The 18,492-nt window shown below is 37.6% G+C and overlaps 1 protein-coding gene across 1 annotated transcript in view; it reads left to right on the plus strand.

Moving 5' to 3' along the window:
• Positions 1–1,468: 1,468 nt before the first annotated feature.
• Positions 1,469–18,492, plus strand: part of samd4a (sterile alpha motif domain containing 4A) — a 55,521-nt gene continuing 38,497 nt past the window's right edge. The window contains exons 1-2 of the mRNA XM_015013874.2: positions 1,469–1,627; positions 5,908–6,416. Coding sequence (XP_014869360.2) covers positions 6,221–6,416 — 196 coding nt within the window. The 5' untranslated portion in view covers positions 1,469–1,627; positions 5,908–6,220. The remainder of the gene's footprint in view (positions 1,628–5,907; positions 6,417–18,492) is intronic.

Below are 18,492 nucleotides of genomic sequence, written 5' to 3' on the forward strand. Positions count from 1 at the left end.
TAAGTTTCCTTAGCATAATATTATTTGTAGCATAAATATATTGAAATATACTTTTTAAAGTGTTCTGGGTCAAACTAATTTTCGACTTTTCAAACTCAGAAATGTAATTTTTTTAATAGAAATTTTTTGATATGTATCTAGTAAATTTGTGAGATTAATCTCAACACTTCTGTTGTTTTGACAAATGTTTTACTTTTCAAACTCAGAAATTCACAAGTTTTTTTCTTGAAGACTTCTAAGTTTCTTTTTTGTTTTTAAAGCAAATTCGTGATTTTTGAAAGTCAGAAATGTCCTTGTTTTTTCTAAACAATGTATGAGCTTAATCTCAAAATTTCAGATTTTTTTCCCTAGCAAATCAAACTAAATATCCTTGTTTTTCTTGGAAATTTCTGAGATTAATCTCAAAATGTTTTTTTTTTTTTTTGTTACCAAATTTTTGATTTTTCAAATTCTGACTTTTCCTTCTCACACTCCATCGCTTCTCCACTTTGAAGTTTGAGGATTTTACAAAGTTGTAGATTTCTGACGGACTTCCTGTTTCTGACATTTTTCTCTCTTCGGGGGTCGCTGCCATAGCCATAATATAAGGATTATGTCTATGGTCGCTGCCCCCCCACCTCCCCTATCCAACTCTCTCTATTTTGGTGCTTCCTCGCGCTGCCAAGCCCCTGACGTAATGCTCGCTGTTAATGATTAGCAGCGCGAGCCTCCCCGGCCAACATCAAACAGGCCGGAAGCTGGCAGGGAACAGCCTTCAAAATAAAAGCCTCACGCTCAAATCCACTACGCCTCTGGTCCGGCGGTCTAAATGTGCAACATCAAATGTTAATTTTATTAATTTCAAAAAAGTTATTCAAAATTGTATTTTTATTTTTAGTTGTTAAGGTTTTTGATTAATTTTAATTACATCTTTGTTGTTTCGCTAGTTTTCATTGATGATAACTTTGATACTAAATTGTTTTGGAATAAAACAAAGTAAATCAGATTACATTTTGTTAAATTAAGTTTTATTTTGAATTGAATTTGAAATTTAAGTTGGTTATATTAAATTTAATTACATCTACTATAATTTTAATTTGACATTTAATTTAAAATTTACCTTTAAATCTAACTTAAGTTAAAAATGCTTTATGTTAGACTAAATCTATTTAACTTAATTTCATAATAATTGTGTTGTGGTTTCCTTTGTTTTGTAATGCTGTTTGTACAAATTGTTTTGTAATGCTGTTTGTACGAATTGTATTTGTGCATAATCTAAAATCAGTAGATGGAAAAAAGCATTTTGGCTCATTCTGAAGAAATGCTAATTAATCTATGTTGCCCCTGTCAAATAAATTAACAAATTTCAAATGAGTTTAATTGTGATCCTTCAAAATAAAGCTCCAGACTTTATTTTGACACCCCCGCAGCGGAACATGTCGGCTGCGTTCCGCTCGTCTTTCCAGAAAGCGGTTTAGAGCAGCGCAGCCCGTCTGTTGAACGGACTCAGAGGGAAAAGTTAGGCAAGATGGCAAACCCCGCAGACCCCGAGTGAAAGGGCGCCGCTGCCCCCCTCTTATAATTAAAAACGAGCCGAGCCTGTGTTTCCTCCTGCGGGGGAATCCGACGATGCAAACCGCGCCAGAAGGTAGGAAAAAAATAATTATCTAATAATTTAAAAATTCAAACTAAACCTCTTAAGCGTCCCCTTCTGATCTTATATCCCCCACTTTTCAGGTTAGTTTCATTATCTGCGTCTGTTTATGTGTGTGTAACTTTAAAATTATTAATCCCATTATAAGGAGGATATTGTTGTTTTTCTTGGACGCACACGCAGTCGTATCCGCAGCAGGCTGGGTGCTGATGAAGCAGAGTGACAGTTTTAGACAGCAGATCTGCTCCCACATTTTGCTCCTCAGCTTTCCACTCTGGATCCGGGTCTCCCACGCAGACAGAGAACTCCCTTCTGCCGTGGAAGGCGAACCTATCATTGAAATAATGTCAGCAGCCGTCGGTAACCCGGCCGGCGTCCTCTGGAAAATTCAGCGCCAGGATTACAGACAGCTGTATTTTTAGGAATGGGTGGATACCAGAAACATTTTTCTTTTCTTTCTTTTTTTTTTTTGCCTTTATTTTTGTCCCGGCGGTGAATGCCACAAGCCCTATGCTGCATAGGCGACAGCTATAAATGCTCGGTTAAGTTTTCAGTTTGGCTTCTTTCAGTAAATAAATTTAAATTGTCCCACTGCAGCAGCAACAGGGACACTGACGCATCAGGCTGGACACAAGTCTGAATGAAAGAAGTTGAAAGTGACACACTGAGAAGTGGCGCAAAACCCACATGATCGACTCACAGGGCCGCTGTGTATGGGGGGCGCCAGAAAAAGGGTGTAAAAATAATTTCTAGTGGGATTTTCTTTATTTAGAGGTGAATTAATATGTTTGAACAGGTTAGATTATGGGTTATACCAAACATGTTTGTAACACTTTTTTGCATAAAATCATTCTTAGATAATGAGACTTCTGTCTGTCCTTTTTCAGAATGAGCTTTTTCAGGGCTCTTGTCACTTTAAATCCAAATAAGTTGCTGCTGGCGCTGCTCCCCTCCCCCACACTCAAAGTTTACATTTGAATGTGAAAATATACAGCTGTATATCGTAGAGCCTCCTGCACAACCAACAAGAATGCAGCAAGTGCTTTCAGGATGGTAAGTCATCAGCAAAACATTTGTCTTTTCCAGCAGCCATTGTACAGCACATCCATGCTGGAGCTGTTTGGGTTGCTTGTTGGAATGTCACTTAATCTGGTAAGGTTTTGAAACTGATCGTCTTCCAGACACTAAAAAACATTAACTTATTGCCTGGAAACTTTTTTCTTTTTCTTTTTTTGCCTTGGGTTGTTTTTAGAAGCAGTTGATACCCAAATGAAAACACAAAAAATGTGAATACATACTCATGTAGGGCTGAAACGATTCCTCGAATGATTCGAGTACCTCGATTACTAAAATTCCTCGAGGAAAATTTACCTGCCTCGAAGCTTCGTTAATTTATGTTTTATTAGTTAGCGCACCGTGTTCCGGCCGGGACTTCATTTGCGTTGCGCGGAGCTCTCACTTCCGCCTCTGAGTTGTTGACAAAAGCTAAGTCTCAGCGGCATAAAGTCCAATCTTCAAGATTGGCCCGTGGGGATTTTATTGATTGATGATAATGCCCGACTTTTTTATCGTTTTTGGGGAACCAATAAGCATCCTTAAAATGACTGGGGGAATGCCTGGAGTACGGCAGCATTTCTCCTCCGGGGCTGCTGGTTGAAAGCGAACGGCGGGAAGAGCGCTGAGGTGAGCGGATAGCCTGAACAGGGCGGGCGGCTGAGTAGCTGATGCTTACCGTGTAAATGTAGCTTTACCGACGAACCGCACAATAAATTTCATATCCCGGTCTGAAGAAACGGGTGGCGGAGCGCATCGTACATGGCTGGTAGATGAGTTTCTGAGTGTGACCAGTGAAGGTGTCGTAAATATCCCGTATTGCTTCCCCCCGTGTTCGTCCCCCGGTCTAACGGTTCGTCAGTCCGCTGGTCTATTTCCTCCCCTCCACCCCATGTTCGTTCATTCGCCCTCTCCTCCCACTCCAGGCGGCATTTCCCGTATTTTCAAACCCAAAGCGTGACAGGTTAGGTGGCAAGGTGAGTTTAATTAATCTATTAAACTCACTGAAGATGAATACATAAACTAAAAGCTGGATTGTAGACATTTTTATAAGCATATTTGTGAGCCTGCCTCTTTGTTATTAAATTCAATATAATTTCAGATTTTTCTATAACTTTTCTTCTGGTTAACTTAGAAAGTGAGCTATTATTGTTACAGGTTAGTTTTCTAAACTACAAAAAAGCAACTGTTAGGGATGCTCAAATGTGAAAAATTGGACTGATATTGATATCTGATAGTAACACCGGTATTATGCCAGATTTACCAATATTTCATTTTATATTTTTTTTATCCGAGTACTCGATTAATCGTAAGAATAATCGATAGATTACTCGATTACTAAAATATTTGTTTACAACAGCCCTATACTCGTGCTCTGCTTGGGTTGCTAGGTAATGGGGCAGTGCCCGTGGAATGTGATTTAACAAGCAGGAGGTTTTTGAAACAGCAAAAGACATTAAGTTATTGCTAATATAATGGGTCTATTTTATATTAAATACAATAGTGATTCTTGAGAATTGGGACAAAATGGGTTTTAATTTTCCCATAATTTTTTTTTTGTTATTTCTCAACATTATGTATGCAAATATGACAAATAATGTTTAGGAAATGTAAAGATGCTAAGGTACAGGCTCCCAGTTGCAACATTTTTTTTTAAAAATTACATTTTTAATCGACCTGACCTAGAACGTTGTCATCACAATCTGACAAAAATAAAATAAAAAAAATTTTTAATGACCCTATTAGTGATATTTTTACTCATTTTACAGACAAATGCTTCTCAAGAAACAAAAGAAATATTATTTAAAACCAAAAACAACAAAAAGGCCATCTGACGGAGTTGACACAGAACTGAAGGTGGTGACAAACTAGTGAGTAAAATGAAAAATGTGGTACATGTGAAGTAATGCAATTCATGTAAAAATACATTAAAATGAATTAATTGCACATTTAAGTGAGATTTGACAACAATTTCACTGAAAGAGTCAGAAAAACTCTGATGGAGTTGACATCTGACGGAGTTGAAAAAAAGCCAAACTACCTCAATTTATAGGATGTTATTCTGAAGGAGGTCATATTGTAGCTCATCAGGTCCATGAAATCTTTACAGTTTACCAAAATTAAGCTTTTATTTCACAAAATTTCATCAAAGTTTTGTAAATTGTCAGTTATGGAGTTGACACATCATGGTTGTGACAAGCAACTTAGGAATAAAACAGAAGAAAAACTAAAGAATAACTTAAGCTAACCAGAGCTAACTAGCCCTCCTAGCAAAGGAAGAGAAAGGAAGAGGTCATGGGGTCCTCAGAAGTTCTGGTGCCCCCCAATAATGCCTGATTTTTTTTTTTACATTCTTTTGATTTCTGACGGTGTTGACAAAAACTAGGGACAAATTTAAATGGAGTTGGAAAATATCTAAAAATTATTTTTAATTCAATTTATTGATACCTCTGTAATTACTTATATGACTACTTATACCTAATTGTCACAATATATAATTTTAGTATTTCTTTAATTATTTTAAACTATTATAATGTGTTGAGTTCTGCTCCTGGACAAGGGCTTTTACAGGCATCATCCACCAACTACAATGTTTAAAATAAAAAAATATTCAGCAAATACCTGGAAAATATACATTGTTGTGCTCACATGACCCAGGTTAGTTGAGTCAGATATTTGAAAAAAATATATTTTGTGTATATTTTATTTAAATTTTGTGCTTTATCCATATGACCTGTTTTGTCCCTATTCTCAAGAATCACTATTTAACCACGTAGTTTTATTTAATTTCATTTTGGGATCAATGGAGTATTGTTAAATTGAATTTGAATTTCTGTTTAGAAGTAGTTGTGACCCAAATGCAAGTACAAAAATGTGGATACATGCTGGAGTTCCGCTGGGGTTGCTAGGTAACAGGGCTAGAGTTCTTCTGGGGTTGCTAGGCAACAGGCTGGAGTTTCGCTGGGGTTGCTAGGTAACGGCACAGTGCTCATGGAATGTTGCTCAACAATCTGGAGGTTTTTGAAACGGCTAGTTTTCCTGACACCAAAAAAACAAAAAAATGGTTTTTAGAAGCAGCCGAGACCCAATGGAAGTACAAAAATGTGAAATTTGAACAGCTGTTGTTTTGTGCTTGTGTAAATGACATGCCTCAGGAAGTACGAAGTTGCAGTTTCCCTGTTGAACATGCTTCTCTTCTAATGCCTGACGTCCGCCTGCAGGCCTGACAGGGGATTCCCTGAAGGAAAATGCCACAGACTGAAGCTGCTGCAACACAGCTAGAGCTGGAAAAGAGCTGACTTGACACCGATCAATCCCATCTGAGATCCACCGTGCCGCCAGAAGCAGATCTGATCACCCCATGCCTGCTTAGAGCCAGATCCGCCTCTCCTCTCCTCCTGTCTCTCACTCGCTCAGCAAAGGAGATTATCAGGAATCGAAGGTGGTGTGGAAGCCCCTCCAGAAGGGATTTATCCGCCATCTGGGACGTCCCACCGCATCCGGCAGCGCCTCGTCCGTCCCGCCCGGCAGACCATGATGTTTCGGGATCAGGTGGGCGTGCTGGCCAGCTGGTTTAAGGGATGGAACGAGTGCGAGCAGACCGTGGCTCTGGTGTCGCTGCTGAAGAGGGTGAGCCGGACCCAGGCCCGATTCCTGCAGGTGTGCCTGGAGCACTCCTTGGCTGAATGCACAGAGCTGCAGGTCCTGGAGGGAGAGGCCAATAATCCAGGTAGGACGGCTTCTTCTCAGATTAAAAGACAAAAACACAAAACATTATCAAGTTTCTACTGCAAGTAAGTAAGGTTGAAATAAGACAAAACTAACTTACAAGTAACTTTTCAGCAAGAGATAAGAGCTTATTTAGTAAATAATTCCTCAATATTTAAGAAAAGATAAATGTTTGTTGGCAGATTATTTCCCTTATAAACCAGATTATAAAGGAAACAATCTGCCAATGAATCTAGTAGTTTCTTAAAATCAGTATTAATGAATTACACTGTGAAAGAAGCTCCTGTATCTTGCTAAAAAGTTATTTTAAGATCATTTTGACTTATTTCAAGTCTACTAATATTTGTACTAGAAATTAGACGAGAAGTACTTGGTAATCTTTTGTGGTTTTGCAGTGTATGACACAAAAAAGGAAGAGTACACTCAAATTCACGCTTCTGCTTTAATTTATTTTCACTACAATATTTTCATGACCCACATTTGTCACAGCATCAACAAATGTTGGTTCTGGTTGTGCATCAATATCAGTTATCACACTACAGGTTATTAATTAAACTGCAAAAACACAAAATCTAACCAAACATTTTTGTCTTATTTCTAGTGCAAATATCTCAGAACACTTGAAATAAGACTAAACTAATTTACATGTAACTTTTCAGCAAGATTTAAGCACTTCTTTAATTATTAATCATTTATTAATACTGATTAAAAATGTTCTGCTTCCACTGACAGATTATTTCAGTTGTAACAAAACATTTTCCAATTTTATAAATGAAATAATCTGCCAGTGGAGCTAATACTTTTTCATCAATATTAAGGAATCTTTTACTTAAAACAAGCTCCAATCTCAATGTAAGTTAGTTTTGTCTTATTTTAAGTTTACTAAGATACTTGGTAAGATTTTGTGTTTTTGCAGTGATTTAACTTCCAATCGAGTGCAGTCAGCTTCTCTGCTCCTGGTTTAGAGAATCATCCCCACAGCATGATGCTGCCACCACCTTTGGGGTTGGTGTGCTAAGAGTGATGTGCGGTGTTACTTTTCTTCTTTGGAGTTCTGTCAACAAACTGTTTCTTGGTTGCCACTCCTCCAGAAACAAACCCAGCTTTATGTTCCTCTGTCACGTGAAATTAGTGAAGTTTGTGCTGTTAATGATTGTAAATGTAGAAATGAGTCCCAGGGGAAATTATTAGACGTTTCAGAGAGATTATTTCTTCCTGCAGAGTCTATCTGTGGGTGTTTGCTGGAGCAATGACTAATCTAATGACCAAATATTCGCTAAGCGAATGCTGTTGTTGTATTTTAGGCAACAAAATGTTTATTTTCTTGTTTTTAAAACTGTTTTTAATTTGCATCTTTTAATGTTGTTCTAATATTGTATAAAACAGCTTAACTGAGAAAATTTGCACAATATGCAATTTTTTTTAATTGTCAAAACAATCGATTGACAACTAAAAGTTTGCATTTCTTTCTCAGTATGTCTATATTCATTTCTGTCTGAGTTAAATCTGCAGACTTTTACCATTTTTGCTGTTTTCTGCTGCTTTTTAACCTAATTTACGGGTTTTATCACATGAAGATGTGCTGATAGCGTTTGGATCATCTCACCGGACGTGAAGTGGTGAGAAGCTGTTGCAGAATTGGCCGTTTTACAGTCTTGTAGCTCTTCCTGACCTGGTTTTGGGCCAAAGCAACAGGGGAAGCGGTAAGGAGGGGGTTCTGCCTCGGTTTCTGTTGCATCACACTGCAGCACGGCCATGGTAACAGAAACCCTGGCAACCAACTGGGCTCATGAAAAATAGAGTGCAGCGCTGCTGGGATGTAGCGGCACCTGTAGCGGCGCATGGACGGGTTATCAGATCCGGTGAGCCGCTCCTGTCGGGTCACACTCCTCTCTCTGCTCTGTGTTATTGCTTGATAAAACCAAACATCAAAGCTGACGGCATGGCGTTTTCCCCGGAGACCCCTGGAAAAATAAAACTGTTTATACTGTCAGAGATCAAAGCGCAGCAGGGAAACCACCTGATATTACTCAACCACTGGTTCGTCTGGTGCCCATTGTAGGTCAGGAAGAGTCTGAAATAAAACCTGAATGAAATGCTAAGAACTGGTGTTTCTTTATTTTGGAAATTAGTCAATAAAAAAAACATAACACTAATTCACTTTAGTGTTAAAGTTGAATTTCCTGCTACCCAATATTATATAAATAATAAATAAATCCCAACCGGTGTAAATAAGTTATCAAAGGCTGATAGTTCACACCTGATAGTCCAGTGGACTCGGTTTGATTGAGGACCAAAATTGCAGCATTTGTTGCATTTTCAGTTGCTGGGTTTCCTAAACAAATTAAACCCAACCTGTTCCCCTTCTCACCTGAGGGGGCGCTGCAACAAGAACCACTAGAGTAAATTACAGAAAAACCTCTGAAGAAGACACAGAGACCAACTTCCGTCTTCACAAAATGTAAGCAGAAATAGGGCGGTGTCAGGTTTTAGTGGCTGTAGGATTTCTCTTTTGTCTTTGACAAAAGTCTATGAGCCATTTCTCCTGCTAGCACTAGCTTAGCGTGTTTAATGTGGTTGTATTTACCCAGAATGCCCTGTGTTGCAGTCTGCTTCATAATTTTGGAGCAGTTTCCGGTCCGCTTGGTATTCTCATATACATTCTAACCGCACCAGAGTTCACTTCCACTGTACCGAGTCCAAGGTTTTTGGCGAACCAGAGTTTGATTAGCATTCACACCTAACCAACCGAACTGGACTTCCTAGACAAACAAAGAAGACTAAACTAAACGGGACTGGTGCGACCATTAGACACTGAAGGGAGCCATATTATTGTGATCATTTAAATGTAAGACATGTTAAAGTCATACTTTGACTTTAAATAAAGATATTTTAGGCTTTTGTAGCAGCTACTACGATTAACGCTGTCACGGGAACACATTTTCCTGCACAGTAAATTGTCTCAGAATTTATTGCGATACACGATAATATTGTTGTTTTGATATCTTATCTGAGTGACATAATGGTAATAATGACATAATACATAAACACATTCTCAAAGATCAATAAACTTTAAATTCTAAAACCATTTAACACTAGAACTGGAAGATATTTTAAATATACAAAATAAATAAACAAAACGACAAATAAAATTAATTATGAAGTCTCTGTAAAACAAAATTAACCTTAAAAAAGGCTAATTGAGACCAAAACACCAAACTGAAACTTATATCATCCAGTTTTTGGTAGAAAGAGAAAAATGATTCAATTTATGATGCGATTAATTGATTTATTGCTTATTGTGACAGACCTAAATATAATCTTATCTATGTTTTTTACCGTTTATATATTATTATTTTTGTCATGTTTCCGTTTATCTGCATAGCACATTTAATCAACAAGGAAGTAAAAAAAGTGCTTTACATCATAAAAACCTCATACAGTCATCAATTATGATTATTATTATTATGTAACGGCTATAATACGAGCTTACTAGAACTTATTTTACTCATGCAGGTTGGTAAGAAATAACGGGGTCGGTGCAGGTTCACAGAGCGACTCGGTAAACAAAAGAAAAACTCTCACAGTCTTAGATAAAACGTGACTGTGCTGCAGGGGGAGAGCTAACAGTTGTGCAATGTGTGTAAACTGTAACTATGTACATACTCCACTCAGCCTCAGACAGTTCAGCTCATTTCTGTTTACAAAACAAAAGACGAGTAGCAGCTCCGCTGAGCAGCGCCACCTTCGCTTGCAGCTGAGTGGAGTTAATGCATTTTTCTTACAGTTAGAGAAAATTATACGAAACATTCTGCTGTGAATTTTGTATGGAGGAGAAATGGCTAATTCAATTTAATTACATTTATTATTGGTCAAACTCTGATTCGGCCAGAAAATTGCAATCAGTGCTCTCTTAGTTGAAAATCATAATGTTGGTAGTTACTTACAGATTTTAAGACTGAGTAGGAAACCTCAACAAAATGCTGGATTTCCTGGATTACAAGTCACAGGACCAGCCAAACTGTGAAAAAAGTGACTTGTAGTCCAGAAAGTACGGTATTCCCTTACGAAATAAAAATTAACAACTTCAAAAAAAAATTCAAAGTGCATTGTTAGAAATTTTTGGGCTTTTTTTGTTTGTGTATTTCATCAACAAGAAAGCAAATGTTTGTAAAAGCAGCACTGTAGATTTTTAGGCACTGATCTAAATTGCATCAGGATGGAGCTTTAAAAAAACCACCCATTCACTTTGATTGCAGACAGTACAGTTCTCTGTCGACCTACTGGCAGCTTGTGCTCGTTGCTCATCCTATTTATTGTAAATCTGTGAAAAGCAGAAGTGGAGCCTCCTGTGCAACCAACAAGTGTGAAGCAAGTGGTTTCTGGATGATAAGTTAACAGCAAAACACACATAAAAGCGGTAAAACCAGCTGACCAAACATGTTGGAGTTCTGTTTGGGTTGCTAGGTAATGGGCTCGCCTTAGCTGGGGTTGCTAGGTAACGGCGTTGCCTGTGGAATGTGACATAATCTGGAGCTCATTTTCCAGCCACCAAAAAACCATTAACTTACTGCCAAAACAACAGCTGGATGGTTTTTTAAGTGCTTGGGCCATTTTTAGAAGCAGTTGAGACCCAAATAGAAGCATAAAGACACATAAAATATGAATTTTATGATGGCTAGCTAGTTGGAGTGAAAGACGGCTTAAAGAATCCAAATGGAAGTCGTGGAAAATGTCCGTTTGACTCTTTATTTTGCTGTGAGCATCTATCAGCTGCCGGTGTCCTGCAGCAGCACTAAAAACCCTGGAAGTGGTAAAGCTACACAGAGCAGAGGGAAGACGGGGAGACTCATCTGGTTGGAAAAGAGGCGCATTCCTGTGGAACAACTGTAACTTTCTGTACCTCCGGAGTGAATTTTGGGCCTCGCCTCGCTGTTTTCCCTTTCACTTGTGTCAACTTGCGGTTGCCTTTTCCCTTCGCTGATTCAGCTCAGTAAGATTTGAATCAGTGGAGCTGCAGAGTCGACGTGAAAACACATGCTGCCGAGTAGAAGGGGGACGGAGAAGGTTGTGTAGTTACGTGATCTCTCTGGTATGTTGTGGTAGCTTGTTTGAGTGTTTAAGGGCTGGGGCAAGGCTGATATACCACTTTGCTTTGTTTCTGGGATATCATTTCTTTCATAATGCTGCAGATCAGGAAAACGTGTTGCAGCTTTCTTCAGATAAAGGTTGTTTCAGATATGCTTCATGTGTTAAAAACCAGCTGACGAGCAGAAAGCCCGTCATGGTTTGATTTGCAGATCGGAGCAGAGACGCTCCGGCCGCCTCAGGGTTAACTTCCCTGTGGGACGTTTCGGGCTGCGAGTGGAAAACTCTTCGGAAAGTGTTGTACAAATGAAAGGAATCCTCTGTGACCTACTTCTCTGTGCGTCTCAGAGGCAGCTTTGTTTTGGCAGCGAGCGATGCGACTTTGTGTGCTCCTTGAGACGCAGCCTGAGTAAAACGGGGATCACCGCCTCACACACAGACTTCCACAGTTGTGATTTATTGCGTTTTGCTTTTTTTCCTCCCATGTTATTTTTGGATTGCTGGGATTTCCTTGGACTTTAGACTTTCTTTTAACAAGAAATGTGTAAATTCACATTTAAAATGCAAAACGTTTGTGTTTTTGTACACTTTGGGCTTAATTGCTGCTCTGAATGTGTTATTCTTTCAGGAATTAGCATTTTTTAGAGTTTGTATACTCAGCTAATGATTAATCGATTACTAAATTACATGACATGATTAGGTAATCATGTCAGAGTCATGATTTATTGGGTTTTGCTTCCCCCAACCCTCTCTAATTTTGGATTTCTGGGATTTCCTTGGACTTTAGACTTTCTTTTAACACGAAATGTGTAAATTAGGACTGAAATGATTATTCATGTCAAGTAATTTAGTAATCAATTAATCATTCACTGGCAAACCCCCCAAAAAGGCTAATTAGTGAAGGAATGACATATTTAGACCAACAGATTAGCCCTTTTTTGAGTTTGCATATGCCAGTAAACGATTAATCGATTACTAAATTACTTGAAATGATTAATCGTTTCATCTCTCATTTATGAATTTCTTGCTAAAAGACAATGTAAAGTCCAAGAAAATCCCAGAAATCCAAAAGTAACAAGGGAGGGAAAGAAAGCAAAACACAATAAATCATGACTCTGACATGATTACTTAATTGTACCAAGTAATTTTTAGTAATCGATTAATCGCTAACTGGAGCATACAAACTCTAAAAAGACTATTTACTATTTCTAATATTGTATCAAAAATCTTAAGTGTATGAAATAATCAGCAGAATGTCAATTTTAAAAAATCTGATTAATCGTCCGAATAATTGATTAGATATTTTATTTTAGGTATTTGTTTAATATCTAATATTTGTTTATTTGCATTTTTATGTATTTCTAGTGTTGCATAAAATACGCTTAAGTGGTTAAATGAAAAATCTACAGAATGTGGTAATTTTTTATACGATTAATCATCAGAATGATTGATTACTAAAATAATTGTTATTTGCATCTTAAATTTGAAACCCAAAACTAAAACAATTAAAGCTCAGATCACTCCATATAAATTGTTTCTAAGTTTTTGGCAGATTCTGATTACCATATCACAGCTCTGTCCTATTTTTTGTGCGTTATCGATCTTTTTATAGCGTATTTGAGTAAAGGGTTAGTCTTAAAAGGAAGGATATTGGAGGAGACTTAAAATAGCCGTCAGAGTTTTCTCTGGAAGATTCCCACTCAGGATGCAGTGTGAGGGTGGGGTCTGGGCAGGACAGTGGGCCTGCTGTTCTGAATGACTAACATCATTTTAAAGTGCTGCGGCGCTGACTCGGCCTGCACAGCTGTTTGTGCTGGAAACCGGACCTCGAAGAGTTGAAAAGTACACGCAGCTGAACAGACCGAGCCAGAACTCCCTAAGATACAGTTTAGGATTATTATTATTAATCAGGATTGAACAATTAATCGATTTTAATCAATATTGAGTAATCGTACTTAATTATAGATTAATTATTTGATTATCGATTAATCAAAATTTTTGTATTATGAACATTAAAATTTAGGAAAATCAGGATATTTTTTCTTTTTTTTCACCAGTGTTCTTGTTGGGTTTCAGTCGTTCAGAGTAGGACTGGACAATAAATCAATATTTATTGCAATAGATCATGCATCTGATACATATTCAATAGATGGAGTATTCACTGAGCTCCAATCTGGAACCGCACAGCATTCTGGGAGTTTTTACTCTGGTAGAGGGAGGAAAGACTTTAGTTGCTCAACCTCTCCTGTCAGCTAAGCTAGGTTAGCTTAGCTGACAGGAGAGGCTAACTCACTCACAACTAACTCACTCACTCGGTCTTTAGTTACCTAGCAACTCACTCACTCTTTGGTTACGTAGCAACTCGCTCACTCTGTGGTTACCTAGCAACAACTTGTGCAGCAGCAGTTTTAGGTTTCATCTCTTTGACTCACAACTGCTTAAAAACAAAAAATAAAACAACGGTGTGGAGTGAAAGCTATGGCTAAAGCAGGAAAGGTCTCACCACCAGTTTGGTAAAATGTCAGATATTTTCAATGAAAAAACTAATCAATAATTAATAATTATTGATATCAACTGATATGAAACAGGTTTTTCAGCCATACCGTTCGACCGTAGTTCAGAGCGATTTCAACACGCTCAGGGCGGCCATCTTGTTTGACAACCTTGTGTTTTATAGCTTCTATTTATTTGAACTCTGACTGAATATTAGGCCCAGGCTACGATGCTTTTTCATGTTTGATTGTGAGAATAAAGTTTAAATACTACCAGAATAAAATCAGAATATTAGGAGAATAAAATAGGAATTTTATGAGATCTCCAACACAAAAATAAATATGTCGAACATTTTAATATGCCATAAATCAATTTTATCAGTTCATTGACATTTTGGTTTTTAAAGATTTAAATTTTGGAAATCTGCATTTTTTTCCCTACTAATGTGTCCATTTTCCAGAGTGATGTCAGTATGCCCAGGGCGGCCATCTTGTTTTAGAAGTGTTTTCTACAGCTTCTATTTATTTGGACATTGAATTCAGGACAGAATATAAGTCAGGCTAAGATTTTTATTTCCTTTACAAAAATAGTCAAGAATACAAGAATACAGTCATAGTAATATGAGAATAAAGCAATATGACAGAGTTTAAATAATGTGAGAAGAAAGTTATAATATTAGAAGGATGAAGTAGTAACTTTATGAGAACTTCAACACGAAAAATAAACAATTTATTTTCAAAGCTTTTTTCTCTCAACACATTTTTCTTGTTTAGGATGTTCTTCTGGTAAAATTAATCGTTTTACTGCTAATTTTATAACTGTATTCTTGTAATTTAACAAAAAATCTTGTATTCTTGCCCTAATAATCTTGTTGTACAACTTTCAAGAGGAATGATTGAAATAAAATCCAGTTTTAGAAAATATTTCCTCTTATTTGTTTTTTAGAAAACGGTGAGAAAATAAATAATTTATCAAATTTTTTAAAAATCTGAGATTTATCTTTTGGCCACATTTCCCTCAATTATTTATTCATTTATTTAAAATGGGCTCAGTTTTACCGATTTCTTCAGCCGTGACAAGCATGTAGTTTCACCTTTTTGTAGTCCAGACGCGTCTCAACGGTTTTCCACTCGGTACGTTCAAAAACGCCAAATATGTCAAATTCCTTTGGCTAAAAATCCAGGAACTGATCCCAGATCAAAGCTGCATTTATTCCGAATGCTCCGAGCTTTTCCCCTACGTCTGCTAATGTGGAACAAAATCCATTTCTCTCCACGATGACTAAGTTCTCAGGAAGGCTTGTGTTGTATAATGACTCATATCAGCGAGTGAAGTTCTGCTGCGCTCCCTGCCTAAACTGAGCCTGATGAAAACCTGGCCTGGAAGTCCGCATTCCTGCCTGAGGCGCTCAATTGTTCCAGTGTTGGGGATACTGTCTAGGAATGTGGGCCCAGTCTTGAGTTGAGTAAAACAGGAGTTTTTTCCAGAGTAAGAAGGTGGGGGTGCGTTCAGTGGAAAGGAAACTGATTCCACCCACAGTGGAGGGAAGGTCTCCCGAGTCCACAGCGGTATGGAAGAGATGGGTGGGGAAGGAAAAAGATGAACAGCGGGGAGGACTGGTTTCCATTTGGAGCTGAAGTTCATCTCACATCCTTCATACACGGACACCATGTGAGCTGTTGCAACCAACATTTGGACATTTATTTGAAAAAAATAGTACAAAAAAACTTAGACAAGATATCCGTTAATGAGTTAATCTAAAGTTGATTCATCGACTAATGACCCTTTAATAAACAGCCATTTTCCTAAAAACCTGAGTATGAAAAGGAACAACCATCTTTTCACAACATAAATTAGCTAAATTTTCCACCAAACACTGAATTTAGAAAAACAATGACTTGGTAATCTTATCTTTGGGATTTTGCAGTGTTATAATCTGGATTTATAGATTCACTAATGGTGGGATTATCTTGACCTTGACTGGAGAACAATTTTCATGCAATAATATACAATTTATTAAAATTATAAGTGTGAGTTTTCTTTTCTTTTTTTGCCATTTATGGTCAGAATTAGGGATGCTAGCTATCAATTTGTGAGTTTATCTGAAGTTGATTGACTAACGGTTAATTGATAAGCGGCGATTTCCTTACAAACCTGAGTTTTCTCTTGTATCAGGAGGAACGAACATCTTTCCATAACATAAAGGGCTTACATTTTCCTTAAAGACTAAATAAATAAAAAAAAATGTTAATCTTACCAAAATTTGGTAATATTTTGTGGTTGTTTTTTGTTCAAACTATTAAAATGGGCAATTCTAAGCATTTTAAGACGTATAAGAACAGTTTGTGGATTTTAGCTTTTGACGGGTCGCTGTGGTTCCTAACCCAGGTTCAGTGCATGTAAAGTGTACAATGTTAGTTATTTGCCATAAATTTAAAGTTTAGGTGCATCTCTAAATTAAAAATCAGTTGCTGAGCTGTCTAAACCAGCATTTCTGAGTCTTGTAATTCATATTTAGCTTGGAAAGGACACAGCCAACACATTGAAGAGAGTAAAATTGACACTGAAAAACACAGAAGAGGAGAACATTTACTGCATTTTACTCCACAGCCCATTTAGTAAAATGGTTGTGGTGAAACACTTATGTATCTTTCAACTGTCTAATGTACTTTGTGTTTTATTCTGAGAAATTAATGCTCATGTTCTGCCCTCTGAATTAACAACCCTATGTCTGTTTTTAGAACAGTGTTGAAAACATTTTCATCACTACAAAAAGTGATTTTTTTGTTGTACAGTTTGGAGGAAAAAACTAAATTGAGAGAAAATGTGACCGGATTTTTCTCCACACACCCCGATAAACGCTGCTTATGTCTGTAAGCCTCCCAGAGATGGGAAGATGGGCGGGTTGAGCCAAAAAACTCTTGTCACTGGTTCCAGAGCCAAACTATTTCATCTCACCCACGCATGAGCAAACGGTTTATTTCTGGAAGTTGACGCTGTGTTCTGTGAACTCCCACTGAACCTCAGGAATGGGGACAGACTTTATGCCAAACGATCAACGCGGCAAACAAAATAAAGCTAACAGAAATGACCTCAACATTAACGGTATTTCCTACCTGCAGGTGTGAAGGAGTTTTCTTTGAAACAATTTGAGCTGAATGGTCAAAGAGAAGGAGGCAGACGAGCCGTTGGTGATGGACGAGGCGACTCCTGCCTCATAAATCCTGCAGGTTTAGTTTGTCATCCTGTGCTTCTCGTCTTCAAAACCAGACTGATGCTAATTCACTCTTATTGATTACGACTGAAAGGACAGTCCACTAATGGGGGTTTAAAAGAAAAAACAGGATAATGGAGAGGCATTGACTGCAGTCTTCCAAGAGTATTATGTGTTTATTTGAAGCTTGCAGTTATACCTGCAATGATTAATAGAATTAATCGTGATTAATTGATTATTCAAATAATCGCCAACTAATTTAATAGTTGATTAATCATTAATTGGAGTTTACAGACTATTTGCTGAAAGAACAAGACACTCAGACAAGTAATTAAGACAAAACTGCACAAAAATATATATATTTTGCATCTAAAATAAAATCAGAGCCAGAAGGCGGGTCTTAGCGCTGTCAATCACCTGGTAAAGGTTAGCCATGAATAAAAAATAATTAAAAATGATGGAAATCTATTAATTTCTATGGTAAAATGGTTAAAAATAGAAGACAGTGATACTATGACCTTTGAAGCAACAGCAGACTGAGTATTTCTTTATTTAGCTCCACAGGTGTGTAATGTTGTTGTATCAACAAGCTGAAGTTTACATGTACATGTGTAGAGGAGCTGGAGGAGGACAGGTACCAGCCTCTCCTGTCTCAACCCGACCAGAATCAGAACCATACGTTTGTGCAGCGAGTCGGTCCGGTCTGCCCGGTTTCATTTCCACCCAGTCCTCAGTGAACCTGTTGTTATACAGCAGACATTTTTTTAACGGTTCTGCAGCCACCCAGCTGACCAGTGCTGCAGGATGTGGATGTAGAGTAAAAGAATATATTCAAGTTTACGTTTAAAAACACTAACGGTAATTTTTATATTCATTACTGCTGGAAAAATGGTCTTGATACACTTCTGGATGTTTAATATTTTGTAGATTTGCTGCTTTTTAAATTCCTTTTCAGTGAAGTTTCCACCCCAGGCTCTTTCACAATATCTTTGTTAAAGCTGGTGTACATATCTTTTATTAAAAATATATATTTTTTACATATATTTTGAAATTGTCACTATATTGCAGTGGTTCTTTGGTGCGATACCTGGGGGGGCGCGTGTGACCCTGGGGAACAGGCTTTTTTTTGGGCAGTACTAGTATAAAGTGTAATTGCGCATCCACTACAGTAGGGGGCAGTGGCGCTGTCATTGTTACTTCTGTCACGTTTGCGACAGTGCAACATTTTACGACTTACAAGACAACAGGTTTTCCTTGGTTAGCAGTGTTGAGTCAACAGAAA

This window comes from Poecilia mexicana, unplaced genomic scaffold (genome assembly GCF_051168715.1).
Source record: "Poecilia mexicana isolate PSO_F unplaced genomic scaffold, ASM5116871v1 scaffold_3, whole genome shotgun sequence".
In the NCBI taxonomy this organism is placed as follows: Eukaryota; Metazoa; Chordata; class Actinopteri; order Cyprinodontiformes; family Poeciliidae; genus Poecilia; species Poecilia mexicana.